The 20848-nt window shown below is 34.9% G+C and overlaps 1 protein-coding gene and 1 pseudogene across 1 annotated transcript; one reads left to right on the forward strand and one right to left on the reverse strand.

Annotated features, from left to right (window-relative positions):
* The first annotated feature begins 1542 nt into the window (after window positions 1-1542).
* Window positions 1543-18952, forward strand: Dazl (deleted in azoospermia like). Its single transcript, XM_004864262.4, has 11 exons — window positions 1543-1748; window positions 7333-7479; window positions 7750-7841; window positions 8473-8524; window positions 8930-8993; window positions 9083-9222; window positions 10495-10566; window positions 11295-11345; window positions 12061-12174; window positions 13371-13469; window positions 16938-18952. The coding sequence occupies exons 1-11, from the start codon at window positions 1746-1748 to the stop codon at window positions 16998-17000; spliced, it is 897 nt and encodes a 298-aa protein (XP_004864319.1). The 5' UTR covers window positions 1543-1745; the 3' UTR covers window positions 17001-18952.
* LOC147826451 (U2 spliceosomal RNA) lies at window positions 14420-14584 on the reverse strand (annotated as a pseudogene).
* Window positions 18953-20848: the final 1896 nt, after the last annotated feature.

The raw sequence follows: 20848 nt of genomic DNA on the forward strand, positions 1-20848 counted from the left end.
TTGGTACCGGGGATCGAAATCCCCGGCCCTTCGTTTTGTTTTAATAAGAACTCCTTTCAGCCTAGGCTGGGGAAGCACGTTTCTCCAAGGTGGCATTCAAGGTACACTATGTCAGGATTTTTTTGAAGTAGCAAGGACAGTTTGATTCCTTCACCTTGAGATCCCAGTAACATGTAAGTGCTATAAATTTAAATGCCAAACTCATGAAATGCAGGCTTGGCATTTCAAAATGTAATGAGTTAAATGATTTTCTTTTTCCTTCTCATCCAAGTTTCCTTGTTATCCATGGGTGTTTTCCATTTTTCCTAGTCCACCCTTTCCCTTAGGATGATCCTTCCGGGACACTGGCTTTTTGCAGGGCACTCATTCTAGGTCCCATTCTGCCCTACTCCAAGCCTTTACCTGCCCTTATGTCTCTAGGCCTAGAGTTACAGAGATTAATGCCACCTTGCCCATCCTGAGGAATACCAACCACCCTGGTTTGTGACGTAGATCTTTTCCAGTGCTAAAACCAGGAAAGTCTTGGGCAAATTAGTATAACTGGTGACCCTATTCTCATTTTCCATTTCGTTTCATTTTTGGCACCCTAGGGTTTCCTTTCATTTCCTAGGGTTCAGCTATAGCACCATATTAAAAATAAAGTTATGATTTTGTACAGCATTACTAAAGGCTGCTGTAGTTTCCACGTTATAGAAGTTTACCATTTTATCAACTCAAAAAGATCATTTTAATACTTTTTGTCAGTTCAAAAGGGAAGTTTGAGAGTAGACAGGCATTTACCCCTACAGTTATAAGGTGCTGGAAGGATTTCCAAACTTTGTGTGACGAGCGCCATCAGCTGCCCCCCAGCTTGTCCCCGCTGTGGGCTCTAGTTCTCTGAGAATGTTCTAGAATTCTCCAGGCAGGCCTAGCTTTTTCCTATAAAGCCAACAAGAAAAACTCTCCCATTAAATTTAAACTCCGTTAAGGAAGACATGTTTTCTTGTGTGTTCACTGCTGGATGTGTCCTATCTGGTAATCGTAGGCATTCAATAACTTTCTTAAAAGAAGGAAAGTCCTGAAAGCCGATGGGCGGCTCGTCTGGCATTTCCTTCAATCCAACCTCATCTACCTCAAACTATGACAGAAAAGTGTCCAAGTGGCTGACCTATTGATAACTCCTCTATTTTCCATAGATTTGTTCTCATTTTTTGTTTCTGTAGACGTTTCATAGAATTTTGGCCAGGTAAATCGAAAAAATGTTGCGCATTCAAGACGCCATCTTGAAACTAGCATGTAGACAATTTTTTAATTTTAATATATATTTATGTACGCGCAATGGTGTCAGCGGGACTTCAACGGCATATCTGAGGCGATCCATGTCCATTGGTCTGTCTGTCCGACGACCACACATCCCACGGTGCCGGTAGCAGTCCCCTTGCACCCATGCGCACCCCTGCACACCCCGCCCCCACTGGCGCCCCCCCCATGTCGTCCCTGCCCCCCGCGGCAGGGGGGCTGCGCTGCCACCCATTGGCTGAGGCAGTGCCCATGCGCACTAGAGCCCCACCCAGGCGTCACCTCCCCTTCCCTGTGCCGCCCCCGTCAGTCCTTCCGTGCCCCTCAGCCTGGCTGCTCTCCTGCAGAGCCCCTCTGCCTCCCCGCGGCCTTCCCTTACCACTCGCCCGAGCCGCTCGACGGCCGGCCGAGGCGCAGCCTCTGCTTCTCCTGGAGCCGCCTTGGCGGGAACTGCAGGTGCCGCCATCATGGTAAGTTGAGGGAAAGGCCGAAGCGCCTCAAGGCCAGCTTCGCCTTTGAGGGCTGGTGAAATTGTGCTTTTGGGGTGTTGGGGGGGCAGGTAAAAGGGGAGCCGCCCCAGGTTTCATGTCCCAGGACGCCTTCCTATCAGGCCACCGGGGTGGTCTGCAGCAGCCTCGTGGCCTTTGAGGCACCTGCGCCCGTGGGAGATGGCGGGAAGGCTGGGGGTTGGTGCCTTCCTGGTCTCCGCGAGGCCCGGGCAGTGCTAAGTAGGCTCGGGCTCTCTGGGACTGCAGTTTGGGGCCGGGTAGCCGGCTCTCCCCGCCCCGCTCCCCCCCACCCTCAGCCGACCACCGTGGCGGTGGCGGTGGCAGCGGCAGCGTCCGGGAGGTGGCACCAACCCTGAGGCACGCGGGAACTGGTGGCCCAGCCGTGTGGGAGGAGCTGCGCAGCTACGAGGCGGTCTCCAGCTCGAGCGAGCCACCCACGGGCTGGCCCTCGAGCCTCCACAGGGGCAGGTGGCGCGACACAGGTTCCAGATCTTTCCTGTGGCCGTCTCTGTATCTTCAGAGTGGACCCACTAGTTGCTTCTGACAGCTGTAGATTTTTAACATAGGGAACACCCCCACCCCCCACCCCCCACCCCCGTTGAGAAACCAGAAATTTTAATGTACATTTTGTAAATGACGTTTGGAGTGTGCTTTATGCGAGCCTCTATAAATGCAGAGTCGGCTCTCTACACCACCATGCAAGATGCAATTCTAGGAACATATTACCCAACCATTAAGAAAAATGTGTGTGTACTGTGTATTATGTATAGACATATAATAATGGTTCTATTTTAGAGATGAAAGGAAATTTATACACAACGATTTAACAAATCTTAAAAATGTAGTTGAGCAAATTATTTGTAATACTTATTTGTAAGTTTCCCACATTGATATTTATTTACTAACCACAGTAGGGCCAGGGATTTAGCTCAGTGGCACCTTGGCTGCCTTGTAGGCACAAGGTCCTGAGTTCGATCCCCAGTACCTAAAAAAATAAATAACCATAGTAAATTATTATAAGTAGTAAATGGCTATTTTTTCTCCACTATTAGAGATAAAGTGATAAAGTGCTATTTTTTCTGAATAAAATCACATTTGCTCGTTTGAAAATAATCACAGTAAGAAAATCATCTTAATTAAAAAACTTGAAACTACTATTTTGATGTATGTATTTTGATGTATACATTTATTTATATGCTTGTATATAATAGGTAAATATTTTATAATAACTGTATCGTGCAACACTATTTTACAACCTGCATCTTTCAATTAATATAGTTTGGAATTATTCCTATGATAAATTTAAAGTAATTTTTAATGTATAATGTAAGGGTTATACCATTATCTATTTCATGCATTTATGATGATTTTTCTATATTAAAACAATATGGTAATGGATATCTTTCTGTAAATATCTTGATATGTTTTCCTATTAATTCCTTCAGATAAATTGCCAGAAATGGAATTGCTGGTTGTAAGAGCCATGCCCCTTTTATGACAATTTAAAAGAATTTTTTAAGCTACTCTTGATAAAGCATGTACCTTTTTATTTCCCCACTGGTGATGTATAGAGTGATCTTTTTTCCATTCCCTTCCCAATGAGAGGTGTTATAACTTGCTAATAATGCAAAACATTTCACTATATTGATGTGCCTTTTAAAAAATTAATTGAGGGGTGGTAGCACAAGCCTGTTATCTCAGCACTCTGGAGACTGAAGCAGAGTTTGATCGCTGCTTGTTTGAGGCTAGCCTGGGCTACATAGTGAGATCAAGGCCAGCCTAAACTACAAAGCGAGACCCTCCCTCAAAACACACACACACACACACACACACACACACACACACATTGAAGTTGAAATTTACCATTAATGTGTTTTAAATTTTTTTCATAAACTTTCTACTTGTATGTTTTTTATTAATTTATAGAAACTATGTTAATATTAGCCTTTTGTCATATATAGTGGAAAATTTTATGGTGGTGTTGAGATGTTGCCTTTACCTTAGTCCTAATTTCAGTGGAAACCACTCTAGTATTTTCACTTTAAGCTCCATAATGAAATAGAATTAGGTTGATAGAAAAATAAGATTCACTTGTTTGCTATTTTACTCAGCTCTTTAAAAGAATTAGAAAATGATCGCTGTATTTATCAAATGCATTTTCAGTGATGAATTAAAGTAATAGATTTCCTAAAAATGAACCATCCTTGCATTTCCAATATAAACTACTTAATTATGGAATTTTAGAAATAGGCTGCTGGAATTTTTCATCTTTGCAAATGGGCACGGGTGTACCATCTTGATGAGGCTGTAGATAGATGATGTTAGCTTTATAAAATGCATTAAATAGTACTAAAGGATTTTTAAGAAAAGTACAGTATTTGAATTTGCCTTTTTCTTCCCCTGCCTCTCTACCATTGTTTTTGATGTCTTGGGTGGTTCCTCTACCCTTGATGGTACGCATTGAGTATTTGTTATATTAAGATTGTTTTGTAAAAGATTTACCTTTATCTAGAAAATTAGTTATTTCATTTGAGATTTCCACACTTATTCTCATAGTTTAGATGGTTTTATAATCTATGGTCCTGTCCTCTTTTTCACATTTAATATGTAATTTTGCTTTCTTGCTTAGCTTTGCCTATTGCTTGGACACCTGCAACTCAAAAATTCACTCTTGGATTTACTTAGTTTTTATTCTGATTTTCATTTCCTGTTCCTTTAATTTAAGCCTTTTTATTCCTGCCTATTCCTTTGGACATAACTTAGATGACCACAAATCATACTTTTTCTTGGCTAATATGTCTCGATCTCAGTTTGCTTACCATGTAGACATACTTACTGAATTAAATAATACTTTCAACAGAGGTGGCATCCCAAGAACTTTAATAATGATAATTTTCTTCAGGTTTTAGTTATCTTTATCATTCGGATATCCAGATACAGGAATCTGTTACCGTAAGTAGCAGTGATAAAAATTGCTTTATGAGAGCTTCCAAGCTCATCCTTATTTACTATCCTAAAATTTCTCATTTCAAAGCCCACCAACTCATTTGAAGGTATAAATAATAAAAATAATTACATCTTACATTTAATATAGTTTATTTTCAATATGCTATTGTTTGGTGTTGGTTAAGATCATACTTCAGCATCAAACTTTTGCACGTCTTGAGCAAAAATGTCTGTAGAGTGTTTCTGATATAGTATGAAAGTAACAAAATGGTGTCTATTGATTATGGATGTTTTATATATAAATTATAGTTATAGGAATTTTTAAATCCCTATAGTTAAGTCCTGTTAAAATGGAGTACAGTGCTGTGCTTTGTTAGCTTTGAGCGCCACCTGCTGGCTAAAGACAAGGACATGGTGGTACCTTAATTTAAGATTACACTATTAAAGTGATCAAATCAATTTTATATTTACTATCTCAGTTAAGCAGAGAGCCAGTTTATAAGACCTGAGCCCAATCCAAACTTTATAGTCTTTTTCTCCCCCTAACCAAATTACTGTTGCCTCAGAGATCCATGTCATTTTTGTAAATAGAATATTAGAATTAGAAGATGTCTGAGATCTTTTCTAACTGCTTGTTTTTCAAGCAAGGAAACGGAGATCATGAACTGATTTATTTTACTGAACAGTGAAAAGCAAGGTCTTTCCAAGAAATAGTTTTTCTCTTCGACTCTGCTAGCACTATGACCAGATTTCTCAGCCACAACTGTATTCAAAGTTTGGGCCAGGCAATTCTTTGTTTTAGGGATTGTCCTTCATTTTGTGGGGTGTTTATTAGTATCCTGGCCTTCCATCCACCAGATGTGGGGAGTATACCTCAGTGTGACAACAAGAAATGTCTCCAAACATGTTAAATGTCTTCCCTGATTGCATCATCATAACCTTTTTGTAGCCTGGCACAGTTTCTGATCAGATGTTACACCTCTAAGATACATCCATTCATGGTGCAGAAACATAATACTGTAAATAGTTTATCAAATAAAAATGTATACAAAATTCATCCACAAATGAAGAAATGGATTGAGGAGAAATCTAGAATTTCAGAACTACTGTGTTATGTTTTGGATTTTTAATGAACTAATTGAGAAGGGATTGATAGTTTGTAGTGAAGGGAAATCTAGTTAGGTTCTCAATAGTCCAAGATATGTAGCTTATGTAATAAATTTTTATTTGGAAGAAATTAAAAGACTTTGAAAAGTGGAAAAACTAAGTAAGGTATGGTGCACATGCCTGTAACTCTAGCTACTGGGGAGGCTGAGGCAGGTGGATTACAAGTTTGAGGGCAGCCTAGGTAGCTTACTAAGACACAGTCTCAAAATTTTACAAGAGACTAGAGATGTTGCCCCGTGGTAGAGTACTTGCTTTAGCATTCCTGAACTCGGGTTCAATTCCGAGGACCACAAACGAAGAAAAATCCTGAGACTTGTGTGACTCTCTGCTGCTTCATTGTCATGAAATACCACTCTATCATAATTAAAGGAAAAAATTAAGTATTCAAATAAAAATACAAATTTTGAATTATGTGAGACTAATTTGGTGTTGCCCAAAAAGAAAAATGTTTACTTCAAAAGATGCTTTAAGCCCTGTAGCATTAGGGAAGATTATAACCCCATTTTGCAAGAGCTGTGATATGAGAGCAAATAATGTTTTCACATTCCATTTCTAAAGTAAAGCAAAGGAATATTAAAGTTGTAAATTTTACGGGTTTTTTGGTGACCAAAAAAAATAAGCAAAACAAATTGGTTTAAAACTTGGTTGTTTGGTTTTTGTTTTGTTTGTGGTAGTGGTACTGGGATCCAGAGTCTTCGTACTAAGCTGCATCCATGGTCCTTTTAAATTTATTTATTTATTTATTTATTTATTTATTTATTTATTTATTTATCTCAAGATGGTCTCACAAAGTTGCTGCATTGCCTAGGTTGGGCTCAAACTTGCCATTCTCTTACTTCAGCCTCCTGAGTACTGGGATCACAGGCATGTGCCACCATGTCTGGCTTGGTGCTTATTTTCTTTTGACACAGTTTGTTTGTTTTATTTTTAAGATTTACCGTGCTGGGCCGGGGATTTAGCTCAGTGGTTCCGCAGCCTGCCTAGCAAGCACAAAGTCCTGAGTTGGATCCCCAGTACCAGGAAAAAAAAGATTTACCATGCTTTTTATTAATGTGCTCGGCAAAATGAAAGTTTTATCAGTACAGGGCTGAATAATTTTTTTCAGAGCAGAATAACTTTAGTTTTTACAAATCTGAACTTTTGAAACCAATTTATGCAATATTTTTATAAAATATAAAATTAGTATTCTTCCACAGCATTGTACAAAAGATGGTGACAAGTAACAGCTGGTTTAGAAAAGTGTACTATATACTTCTGTTGAAATTTTACACCAGTCTCCTCTAAATCCTGAGCCTAAGCTAAACTGTATTGGTGACTAATTTACAATGCAGGTAATTTACATAAAATACTTTATACTTTAAATATAAAAATTATATTTCACATTGTGTGTGGTTTTTGTATATCTAATTATGGTGTCTGCTTTCCAAACTAGTCTTCTACAAATTCTGAGACTCCAAACTCAACCATCTCCAGAGAGGCCAGTACTCAGTCCTCATCAGCTTCCACCAGCCAAGGCTATGTTTTACCGGAAGGCAAAATCATGCCAAACACCATTTTTGTTGGAGGGATTGATATTAGGGTATTGTATTCATATTTTATTTACATTTTTAAAACACGTTGTGAATAATGGGATTTAGGCCCTGCCTATAGTAAACCTAAGGGTTTTTTTGTACTTCATGCAGGCTTGGACTTGGTTTTGTGTTTAACCCATAGAAACTGAAAATATTTGACAAAGAGCTATGGGGTTTCAGGGCACTTTGGGAAGATACTTCCTCACTATCAAATTTCCTTTTATAGATTTAAAATTTTTGAATATTTTAGTTTTTTAAAGTCCAGTTCTTTTCCATAGATGGATGAAAGTGAGATCAGAAGCTTCTTTGCTAGATATGGTTCAGTGAAAGAAGTGAAGATAATCACAGATCGAACTGGTGTATCCAAAGGGTGAGTAAAACATATGTTCCCTATAAATATTCAGAAATATCTGAACTCTAGCATCTGTAGAATGTGAAAAAACACAACTTCAAAACTGGTATTCTGAGCTGGGGATTTAGCTCAATATGCCTGCTGTGCAAGTGCAAGGACCCAAGTTCAATCCCAGGTACCAAAAAAAAAACTGGTATTCTGACACTTGAATAAATGAAATTTGTTGCTTTCTTAATTTCTTTCACATAAAGGATGAAAGTTCATTGTCAACTCTTTTACTTAAAATCATTTTCCTAGTGTTTGTATTTCCTATCTTCATTTCACACAAGTGAATTAATTGCTTTTATCAAAGAATTATTTTTGCATTTTTCACCATATCAGATTTTAACTATCTGCTCTTAGTAAATTAAATTCAGATTCATAGATAAGAATTTTTTGTTGATGAAGTTCCCACACTACCTTAATTTTAGTACATTCTGACATCAACCTAGTTAAAATAAAAAGCAATGATATGTACAGAGGATCTATTATATATACCTTACAAATATTCAGTATATTGTGCATTTTTATCACACTTTTATTCTGTAGAATATTTAATAGTTCTAAACCATGTTCTGTGTGGTGATTTTTTGTTTATCTGCTTGTCTAGCTATGGATTTGTTTCATTTTATAATGACGTGGATGTGCAGAAGATAGTAGAAGTAAGTAAGTCTTATGGAAAATTCTCTTAATGCACTGTTTAGTGTTGAATATATTCAGTCTTGTGTAAAATACAGAGAAAGATACTTTTGTTCCTGCTTGAAATAAAAACAGAATAATCTTATACAACTTGTCAGAACTTGTTTATTTTTGAGTGTCTGTCTTCATGACCTAGACACAAGTGAAGACAAAGTGGAAGGTTTTTTGGTCAAATGCCACTTAATACCTGTTAACACTTACATTAGAGTAGTGAGGATAAAGTGGCTTCACCCTGACAAATTTTCATTAGTTGTATGCTCATCACTGGTTTTTTCTGATAATAGGAACTTTAGACACTTTGAGATATTTACACAAGTCTTGGAAGTAAAGACTTGAAAATTATAGTGTTACTACTGTTTTGTTTTCAGTCACAGATAAATTTCCATGGTAAAAAGCTGAAACTGGGCCCTGCAATCAGGAAACAAAATTTATGTGAGTAAGAAAACAAATTGTTCTGCTGAAATATGTAGCTTTTCAAAAAACTAAAAATGGGCTTCATTTCCCTTTTTATTTTTAAAAAGGTGCTTATCATGTGCAGCCACGTTCTTTGATTTTTAATCCTCCTCCACCACCACAGTTTCAGAGTGTTTGGACTAATCCAAACACTGAAACTTATGTACAGCCTCCAACCGTGATGAGTCCTATAACTCAGTATGTTCAGGTAAGAATTGTTTGCATTCCTGTCCCTCATTTATTATAGATTTCTTAACCTTTAGAATTATATCCACAATTTTTATAATACGTGATAATACAGACTATGTTGGAATACTTTGAATAATGGGAAATCTGTTACTTTAGTTACAAATCTCTCATTCTTAGTGTTTCTCCTTAAACTGGTAAAACATGCTTTTATGTAGTTTGTAAGCCTTTATTCTTACCTCTGTAGCCACATAAAATAAATATTTTCTTTCCCCCATTTTGATGTTTCCTAAAATATTTGAAGGCAGGTTTTTTTTCTTTTTTATGTCTCCTCAGTTTATTCTCTGAGGTTATCAATTTTCTAGCCATTCCTTATTTCTGGATGCTTTGTCATATGAGTTGGTGACTTCTGGGTTTATTCTAGTTCTGGAATGGGTAGGTTTGTGATGTATTTTACTGTATCTATAAACTGAGTTTCTGATATGTAATTTGTCTTCTCCTAGTTAATATTTAAATTAGTTTAACTTACTATTGCCTATTAATGATAAATAACATTTATTTTCTTGTTAGTTCATTTTCCTTTCTTCAGTTTGAAAAACTTCCAGAAAAGAAACAAATAGTGAAATTCAGCACTATCTCTTAATTTGTTTAATTTTTCCATCTACCTGAAATAAGAGGTGTATCTATACTTTTCTTATTCTAAACATAATTAGAAAGGGCCTACTTGTTTCTGACATTTACTGTGAACTATTACAGATTTTAGGTACTCATGTATGCTGCTACTTATATGTTTTCAGGTTAATAAATACAGAAACATAAGACTTTGTAGTATTATCCAGTTCTGAATTTTTGGAAATGAAATGCAGAAAAACCCTTAAGATTGCAGGAGTACTACGAATTTCACATTAATACTGTCAAATGAATAAAAAACCGTCTAAAAGTATTTTCATAAAGAAATGACAGGTGTGTTTATTTGAATTATATAGAAATCTACCCTGTTCAAGCCTGATTGCCAGTGTAAGAATGAACTTTTGAGTAGGGATGAATATACTAATAAGGTAAATGGAACCTTGCAAAACCAGTCACTCTACCTTGTTATTTATCCCTTCTTTCTCCTTGCCCAAAAGGCATTGTTTTCTTCATAAAGCAAATCACCATTTAGAATCCTGCAATTATACACAGAAAAATAATATTTTTAAATTTCCGTGTTTCTGTTATAGTAGAAATAATGGTCTTTCTTTCTGATTTTTAAAATTTATCTTCTGTAAATTTTTTCTTTAAACTTTGTTTTCAGGCATATCCTCCTTATCCAAATTCACCAGTTCAGGTCATCACTGGTTATCAACTACCTGTTTATAACTATCAGGTAATTTAAGGGGGAACAAAATGGCTTATACTGGAATAATTTTATGACCTTGAATTTATTTATATAATTTTCCCAAATAGTATGTTGTTTAAACTAGTAAGTGTGCCCAAAATTAAAGGAAAACAAGAATTGTGTAGAATTAAGACTTTTATTAATTCATACCAATTATTTAAAAATAATGGGATGATATTTGACTAGGAAAGAACTTTTTCTAGAACTGTTTTATAAGATTTGGTATCTCCTATTTTATTTCACATAATCTTCCATCATTGATGTCAAATAGCCAAAACATCCAGGCTGTCATAAAAAAATTTTAGGAGGATAGGCTGAAATAAATTTATTACCTAATTCTTAAAAGCCTAAAATTCTAATTATATTAGATATTGTTTATTTTTATTGGCAGCTACAAAATAGTTTTCTGATTTCTTCTCATAGATATGGCTATATTTGTGACCCATAACCATATCTGTGGCAGTAGTTTCAAAGTTTCACTGTCTTTTGAGTTTTCCTGAATGTTAGCTCTAGAAAACTGGGAAAAAGGTAGTTTATATATGGAAATAACAAAAAGAACCACAAGTATTACAGACATGAAGTATTTCTGTATTCTATGTTGTAATTTTTGCCATAAAAAATTAAAGGAGCCAGCGTGATAGATACTTTAATATTGTCTCTTGGTTTTGTAAAAATGGATAGGAATATTTGAATAAGTTTTGTGTCCTTTTTTTAAGATGCCACCACAATGGCCTGCTGGGGAACAAAGGAGTTACGTTATACCTCCGGTAAAATGAATTAACTAAATGTATATGTTTCTAGTCTTAATTTAAAAGTATATTCTTGTTTCTTATATATTTCTTGAACTTTTGCCATATCATGTATGTCTATAGATATTTTTAAATCCCCCTTTATAGCATTATACTTTATTAATTTTTTGTTAACATAATTACATACGCCATGGGAGAAATCCATAGTGCTTTTTCTCAGTTGGTTTCGTATGCTTCAGCAGTGGCTATTCTGTATATGATAAGTGCTTAGTTACTTATTGATAGACTGTATAATCCAAGAAAGGTAGTGTGAATATGGATTTAGAATTAGCATTCAGTAAAATCATAAAAAATCTGAAGAGAGACAAATGTTTCGCTGTTAATATTGTTAAATAAGAAAAGGCAGTACCACCTCTAAAACGTCTGAGCTTCTGTTTCCTTCTTTCATTGGGATTGGATATTTAAAGGATATAGTAAGTTAAAATTCTCAGGCACTCCCTTACTACATAGTAGTTTGTTTTTCTAGATTCTAATTCTTGATTATGTTGACACTTAAAAGACCTTTTAAAATGAAAGACTACATTTCAGCTATTCACTTTAAAACAATTTCTGAAATAATCTTTGAATATAAACTACATTAAAACTTACTATCAGCTCATCATTTTGAAGAATAAATTATATAGAAATGTACCTGTGTATCTTTTTAATTACACTTTTATCACTTTAAATATAGGCTTACACAACTGTTAACTACCACTATAATGAAGTTGATCCAGGAGCTGAGGTTTTGCCAAATGAATGCTCAGTTCACGAAGCTACTTCATCCTCTGGAAATGGCCCACAGAAGGCAAACATCTAATTTTGTTTACTGATAATTATATTTTATATTTATTTTTCAAATTTTAATAACTTTTAAAGAAGCAGGCATCTTTAGCCAGATTGAAAGATGGAAGTAATTAACTCACATTTAGTTGTTAATGTAAAGGCTAATGAGATTTTAGTGTATATGCTTGGTTTCTGATTCAGCAATCCTTTCTTCCAGTTTGTTTCTGATTTTTAAAAATCATACCTTAGTAGGGCCGGGGATTTAGCTCAGTGATCCCGGCGCCTACCTCACAAGCCCAAGGTCCCTAGTTTGATCCCTGGTACTAAAAAAAAAATCATACCTTAGTAAATATTGTAGCAGTATGATTTGACAGAATGCAACAGGAAGATTTCCATGAGATTACTCCTTGAAAGAATAATTAACATGACCACTGTTCACCTTGTCTTTCATAAACATTTACTTAGCTAAATAGTACTAGATAATACTTAAGGTATTCTTTCCATAACATGACAGGAGCTCTCAAGAGTGGTAGGGTCAGTGTTAATTGTTGAAATACTGAAGTAGACATAGTTGGGTTTTTTAATCATTAGAGTGGATTCCTATCATAACAATACTTTCACTCTGGAATGTTTTATATGATGAATGGGCAGATATGTGAACATACTTGATGTGCTGAATATATGCATAATACTGATCAGTTGTTTTTCAGTAGAAAAGATGTTGAGAACTATTGAACTACAGTCAAAAATTCTGATACACAATTTTTAAATTGGAAAATATTAAAATAGTTTATAGTAGAATTACCAAGTTTTGTCTTGAATATTTTTCTTGAAACTAATATTAGAGTTTCTGTTTCTTATCTAACAGGAGAAATTAAAGAATCTTAAGCAAGGGCCGGGGATTTAGCTCAGTGGTTCTGCCGCCTGCCTCACAAGCGCGAGGACCCAAGTTCGATCCCCGGTACCAAAAAAAAAAAAAGAGAATCTTAAGCAAAATATTACACTTTTTAATAAAATCAGCTTTTAAAATGAGTATTCTATCAGTAAGGTTATAAGACATTTCTTTAAAAATTTGGGAGAAAATTTACATACTAATATGTGGTAAGAATTTTCAATCATGGAAAAATTCTTTTAAAATAACTATATATTCACTAAATTTTTTTTAAGTCCTTCACCATGAATAAAAGAAGTCTTTACTATAAACTTTGGTTATTTCAGAAATCTGTGGACCGGAGCATTCAGACAGTGGTATCTTGTCTGTTTAATCCAGAGAATAGACTGAGAAATACTCTTGTTACTCAAGATGACTACTTCAAGGTATGAAAGGCACAGTATGAGAGATTTTTTTAAGTATACGTGTTAGCTTTGAAGTATCTTTTTTCTCCGTAGTATATGTATTTTGGGATTATGTAGAGCATTTGAAGTGTGGATATATGACTATAACACAGTAATCCACTGTGAGTGGGTTTTACCTAGCAGTGTTTTTGTAGTGCTCAAATCTTGAAGTGTAGTTTGTCTTTAGGAAAGAACATTGTAGCAAAACCCGATAATTTAAAGAGTTCGCAAAAGAGGACAGTTGAGGGAAAATACTGGCTTGATTAAATAAAAGAAAATTTTAGAAAGCAGAGATTAATATATGAATATTGGATTAACTAGGACAAAAGAAATGAACTACTTAAACAATAGAGAAAGAAGTGATAAAATTGAACCAGTTAAAAAGCTGAGTAGAAACAGTGGAAGTTGATTCATAGTTGAAGTGAGAGTATGAGTACATGAATTTAAGAAAGATCTGGTTTCTAATTCTGCTTCTAATTCTTCTGGTTTCTAATTCTGTCCACAAGGTGGACAGATCACTTAAATCTTATTTCCACAAGGTGGACAGATCACTTAAATCTTATTAAAACTCCAGTGTGTGTGTGTGTTTTGTGTGTATGTATGTATGTATTGGTGCTAGCAATTAAACTTAGGGCCACCTGCATGCTGAGCATGCATTCTACCAATGAGCTATACATCCATCCCTAAAACTCCAGTTTTTACAAGCCTAAACTGAAGGATCCACAAGAAGAATAAAGGTGTCTAGGGTCCAATGGGAAGGAATATTGTTTGGTAGGGGAAGACATTTTTTAATAGAATGGAACCTCCATACTCATTGTTAATCGGTTCCAGGAGGCACAACATGTACCAAAAATGACTACCAAACAAATTGTTTTGGGTGAAAAGGTTAATGAGTTATGAGGCATTTGATACTGACAAGTTCTAGCTTGCTTGTATAGTACCAAATGAGTAGTGGGACCAAATTTTTTAGTTAAAATGAGTCAAGTACCAAGGTATAATGTGTTAGTTTTACAGAAATATATAATTTGGATACCACACAGTTTACCCATTTAAATATTTTAATACACTTGATCTTAGCCAAAAGGCCAAGAAGCGATAAATATTTTAATATATTCACAGAATTGTGCAACCATGACTACTATCAAGTTTAGGAATCCCACACACAAACACAAAATAAGTCCCCTACCCATCAGCAGTTACTCCCTATTTTTCCCCAATCCCTCTGGCTTTATGCAGCTACTAACTTTCTTTTTCTAACCATTTTTCTATTATAGACATTTCATATAAATAGATTCATGTGGTATCTGGCCTTTTATGACTGTCCTTTTGCCACTAGCATAATATTTTCAAGGTTCATCAATGCTATAATGTGTCTATATTTCATTTATTTGTGAATACACCACATTTTTTATTCATCAATTGATATGTGGGTTGTTTGTACTTTTTGGTCATTATGAGTAATACTATGAATGTTCATGTATGAATTACTTCTATTTCTCTTGAATATATTCCTAGGAAAGGAATTGCTGGGTCATGTGGTAACTATGTTTAGCCTTTTGAGGAACTCCCAGGAGTTGTACAAAGTGTCTGGACCATTAACATTCAAAAGGAAGCTTTTAGCTATCACTTTGTGACTTAAAACAGGACAAGAATAGCTTTTTTTCTAGAGTGGGCACAGAGTGAAGCTTAAAGCTTTCTTCTTGGGCATATCAAGGGTATCTTAAAATGTAGAAAAGAAGAGCCATAGCAGGATTAAGTTCTACATCTTTGCAACAGGAAATAAACACATTCATTTAAAGTTGACATTTGTTCTTTCTTTGCTACATTCTACATACAGTACAATATAGGGAGAACTGGGGTTTATGACAGCTCACTTTGCCCAAAGTTACAAAGATTAAATAGGTACTACTTAAATGATTCGTTTCAAAGCAGAAAAGTCTGTACATTTGAATCGTTACCTGGTATGAAACAAAAGCCTGCCTTTGAACTCCAGAGTTTTCTGTTCTTCTGGGCTATAATTCAGAAATTGGCAGCCTACAGTTATCTGACATCTAGATCTCTTTTAACTAAATGTTTTAATTGAAATTGAATGTGTCCAGGTATTTGGATATATTTACTGTTTTCATGATAAAATCCACTCTTTGTTGTCTGAAGTCCAGCCCCTAATAATCTTACGTTTCCTACCCAACTTCTGAAAATACAAGTTTGTGGCCCCTTTTCTAGGCTTAGAAAAGTTAGAATATTACCCTGTTAGGTTACATGATTTAGAAAAGTCACCCTTTTTTGAGATATCTGTATCTAATCCCTAGGAAAAAGGCACCTTTAAGCTAATTGTTTAAAGAGGAAAATACCACTGTCATTATCTGTTTAGTTAGTCAGCCCCTTTCCTATATCTAAGGCCTTTTTATGTGCATCTCTGAAGACAGCATAGAGTCAAAGGAAATTTTTACACATACAGTTCTGTATTCTGTATCTATAGGTTCTGTATCCTCACATTCAATCAATTATAGATGGAAAAATATGTTTTTAAATAGTACTGAACATGTTGTGGGCCAGGGATTTAGCTCAGTGGTTCCGGCACCTGCCTTGCAAGCGCATGGTCCCGAGTTCAATCCCTGGTAACAAAAAAAAAAAAAAAGTACTGAACATGTACAGATTTTTTTCTTAACATTTTATTTCTTAAATAACATAGCATAACAAACAATTGCCTCAGCGTTTACATTGTGTTAGTTATTACAAGTAACCAAGAGATGGTTTAAAATATACCGGACAAGCTGGGGATGTACCTCAGTGGTAGAGTGCATACCTAGTATGTTTGTGACCCTGAATTCTATCCTAGCACCACAAAAATATATATATACAAGCTCTCACACAGGTTTTATGCAAATAACACATAATTTTATATAAGAGTCTTGAATATCCTTGGATTTTGGTATCCATGACAGTTCCTGTAACCAATCCTACCAAGAGAACACCTAATTTTTAAATGTCTCTCTTCATTTCCTAAGTAATAATGTATTTTCATAGGTTAAAGATATGCTTTCAAGTTACTCTAAATGTAGATCTTTTAGCCTACAACCATTGATTTCAGATTGGAGTGCTGTTCTCAAGCTATAATTTCTATCAGATCCAGTCCAATTACTAAAAACAATACTTTTAAGAGTTACATATATTTTCCACCACCTGTCAGTAGGGATACCATTGTCAAAATCATTAAGCAATACCTAATATGATACTGAACCTAAGTTTTCTATTTCTGAGTTTACTAGCCAGTCTTGATGTATTTGTTGTTGCAAAGTTCAGTATTGCTTCCCCAGAAGGATCACCTTTTTTTCTTATTATTTATAATATTTAAGCCTAAAATAAATGTGTTAGGTATTTTGTAACACTTTTAGGTCAATGATGAAGGGAAATTTTCAGTGAAATAATAAGACTTTCTGTTTTTTCTAGGATAAAAGAGTGCATCACTTCAGAAGAAGTCGCACAGTGCTTAAATCTGATCATCTCTGCTAACTTCCTAGTTTCAGGAAGTTGCTGGTTTTGAATATTAAGAAGCTACTGAAAGTTTTTCACTGCTATAGAAATTTAATTCTGAATTTTTTGACAAATCACATTCAGACAAGTTACATTAGATGTCTAGTTTTATTTAACGTTGAAACTGTTCGTCAGACGTTTATTTAGAAACTCGTTCTGTGTTCAATACATAGTTGAAAATAAAAAGTAATTGAAGTAAAAATATTTCAAATTAAAAAATAGTTGAAAGGAATAACTTAAGATTAAACTGTAAGGATTTTTTAAAATTGAAATAGGCATCTTCAGAGTTTAGAAGCTAATAGTTGGCTGGGGATTTAGCTTAGCAGCCTGCCTCACAAGTGCAAGGTCCCGAGTTCGATCTTTGGTTTAAAAAAAAAAAAAAAAAAAAAAGCTGATACTTATTTTCAAAAAATTGTTTTAAAAATCTGTTTTGAAAGGTCAGAATTTTGATAGTTTGAATACAAGTATTTCGCTTCAACAAGTACTTATAAACAGTACAGTATTTTCAGTATTGTGCTTTGCATTTATGATCTGTCTAAAAATTTACCACAAAAGCAGAATGTTTAAAACTTCATTTTTAATCAGTGGAACTCAATATATGGTTAGCTTTATTGATGTCTTTCTTATCTAAACCCAGTAAAGTAGATTCTAAACAAACAGTCCAATCAGTGGCTCTTACTACATTTATTGAACATATTTTATTCTTTATATGGGATCTACATATATATACACATGTATTTTATTTGGAATGATAATTAGGATAACTCAAATTCTGGGCCTAATTTTTTTTAAGAATCCAAGACAAACTAGTAGGTACATAAGCTTCTTATTTAACATTCTCCTTTTTTCTTTTAAATTTTTTCCTTACAATGCTAAATTCAATGGCTGTATCTTAAATTGTGCAAAATACTCGTATTAAAGAATGCTGAAATTTTTTTATGACTTAAAAGTTAATCAGTATCTGAAAGGAATTGTTTTTATAAAAACATTAAAAATATAATTTATTATAAGTAAATTTGCATTTTCTTAGGCTATTATATTTCCTTTTGTAAAGTAGCATGTATCCCAAAGAGTTAAAGTGTAGGTAATTTTGGCATTTCTAAACCATAAAGGAAGTTTTATAAGTGTATCCAAGAATATACTAGTCAAACTTAATAGTCTCTAGATTAGCTGGTTTCTTTATTGGACATCGTGACAGACAACTAGAGCATCAGAGCTGCTGTTGTATCCACAGGCTTGCTTTTCTAATCTGTATTCCATCCTTCCAAGAAGTTTGCTCCTAGAACTGGTGGCATGAGCAGTTTGAGGGCTAAGCCTTGGAGGGTAGCAGTGTGATAATACCTTCTAAGGGAAAAAGTTGTATTGTCATCATTTGACTTGCCATGGATGAATCTAAAGTGCCTTCCTGGTCTTTCTTCTAGATTGACTTCCTCCCTAAAATGTGGAGATCCCACTTACCTTAACCTGATGTAAACTACCATGGGCTGTGCCACCCGTGCCCATTATGGTCTATAATTCTTAATATTCATTCTGGATCTGAAAGACGGGATCTTTTAAGGGTTCCCCAAGAAGGTTTTATACACCTCAGAAAGTGCCCTGAAATTTGTCTTTTTAAAAGTTCTCTGCCAGTTTTTTTGAGGGGAGGAGGCTATCATATTCTTACATGTATTATTCTGTGATTAAATCTCCAGCTTACTATAAATGATACCTAAATTCCAAGGAGCCAATTCTTTTTGTTCCAATATGACCTTAATGAAAAGTAAGGAAACAAACTTTTATCTGTATATTTTGTTGAAGTGAGATTTTAAAAGTGTAAAGTAGAAAAAAAGAGACCTTTCAATATGGAAGATTAATTTTAAACTTAAAATAAGTTCCTGTTGTTGCTAATACTGACTTTGCATAAATGAATAAACAGACTTTTTTCAAAAGTATTTTTGACCTACTTGATGTCATTGTCTAAAGAAACAGTGGGTGATAGGGTAGTGTGGGACAAAGTTTAGATCCTTGAGATTTGAAAGTATAAATACTGCTCAGTTAAAAGAGCAGACTTAGCTTATAAAACCAAATGTTAGTACATTGTTTTCTCTTGCAAAAAGTGTCTGTATATATATACATGTGTGCATATATACGTATATACATGTTTTTATGGAACAATCCTATGTTGGGTTGGAAATGGTTAATAGTGGGTTCCACTATAGTACATGAACATAGAACCTAGTAAGAATGCTAGAGAGCACATCTGACTTAATTTCTGCTCATTTTGGACCTTATGAAGCATTTTGTCTGCTTCATACTTGGAGCATAATCTCTCTGACCCTTTTGTTTGGGGGTATTGTGGTTGTCCAGTAGAGCTTGGAGCTTTCATATTGGATTTACTTCATATAAGGGTGCATTCAAAATACCAATATTCACCACCTCTTCCAGTTGTAGTTCCAGTGGTCTTTTCTAACTGAGGCTGTGGGAAAAGAAATTCTCCCCTCTAGACATCACCAAACTCTATTTTCATCACTCTGTAAGCCCTTACTGATTCATTCATTATCAGAAGTTGGACTGTGATGCCAAGATTCTACCAGATAAAATAGTGGCTTCTGAATTGCCAGATTGTTTTGATGTTGATTGTATAATAACTCACTAAAAGTAATCTTTATATATACATGTGTATTATATATACTGTATTTGTATGTCCACATATGCATATTTTGATATTTAACATAATTTGAGACACCAAAATTAGACTACAAATGTCTTTTTAAAAACGTTTTAAACTGTTTTGAGCGTATTTGCTGTTGAGGATTACAACAAAATTCTCAGAACCAAGTCTGAGTTTAAAAATTTCATACAGCATCTTTTCATAGAAAAATTGGAGTTAAGCAAAATCAAAACTCAAGTTGATCTTTTAAAAAAGCATTTCTTTGTATTTGTTTTAACACTTCAAAATTGATGTCATCCTTATCACAAGAAAACCATTGCTTTCAAAAATACTCCACAGCAATGCTCTGTAAAGCCCCTCTAACCCACTTGAAAATCCTTTTGGTTTTCTGTAAACTTAAAAAACCAAGCTGCTCCAATGCTTAATCACCTGCTTGCTGTCCTTGCTGTTGTTTCAGAGTAATGAGGAGCAGTGACAAGATAGGATACTATTCTACTTTCACAAAGATGGCAATAGAGAGGGTTGGGGAACCAAAGGGGTGTGAACATGGCAATATTTTCTATTGACCAAGTCTTGGAAATAGGGCCAGCTGTTGAAGTATAATAATTTGGAATCCCTGAAACACTTCTTTTAGATGAGGATTGCTCCTCTACATAGTTTGATAACTGTAATCTAGTCCTTCCCAACATTATGTGTAATATGTCTCTCTGTGTGTGTAACTGATACTTTTGAGCAATTCCTCACCACCCATCAAAGACTGAGTTTGCCATCTGTAGGCAGTACATTTGGTGGTAGAAAACAATAAGCATAAGAAGTTCAGACTATAAACATGTGTTTTTGAATGCTCATGCAAAATATTCAATCTGCATAGCAGAGAAATGATAGGTAGTTCTGCATTGCATTTAGAGTTAAACATCTGTCCAATATGGCTATAGCTATAGGCCAATTCCAAGAATGCAAAATAATTCTCTCCTGGTACAGAAGTTGAAACTACCACTGTACAATTAAGCTATATGGTAGCTATATTTCACATTTTTAAGTGGTCTGAAACAAAGTTTTCTAGTTGAGTCTCTAGTTCATTTTCCCAAGGCAAGACTTTGTGTCTTATGTGCACCTCTATTAAGGCTGCATGCCAAGAATGTGCTTCTTCCCACAAATAGAACTCCCAAATACCAGT

The sequence above is a fragment of the Heterocephalus glaber genome, unplaced genomic scaffold (assembly GCF_053883595.1).
Source record: "Heterocephalus glaber isolate CG9 unplaced genomic scaffold, H.glaber_assembly_v1.0 deba00001472, whole genome shotgun sequence".
Lineage (NCBI taxonomy): Eukaryota > Metazoa > Chordata > Mammalia > Rodentia > Bathyergidae > Heterocephalus > Heterocephalus glaber.

Excerpts from the sequence above, each read along its gene's own strand:
- Dazl (XM_004864262.4), top strand. Across the intron at positions 11,346-12,060 it reads GGAGTTACGTTATACCTCCG|GCTTACACAACTGTTAACTA; the intron begins GTAAAATGAATT and ends CTTTAAATATAG. Across the intron at positions 12,175-13,370 it reads CTGGAAATGGCCCACAGAAG|AAATCTGTGGACCGGAGCAT; the intron begins GCAAACATCTAA and ends TGGTTATTTCAG.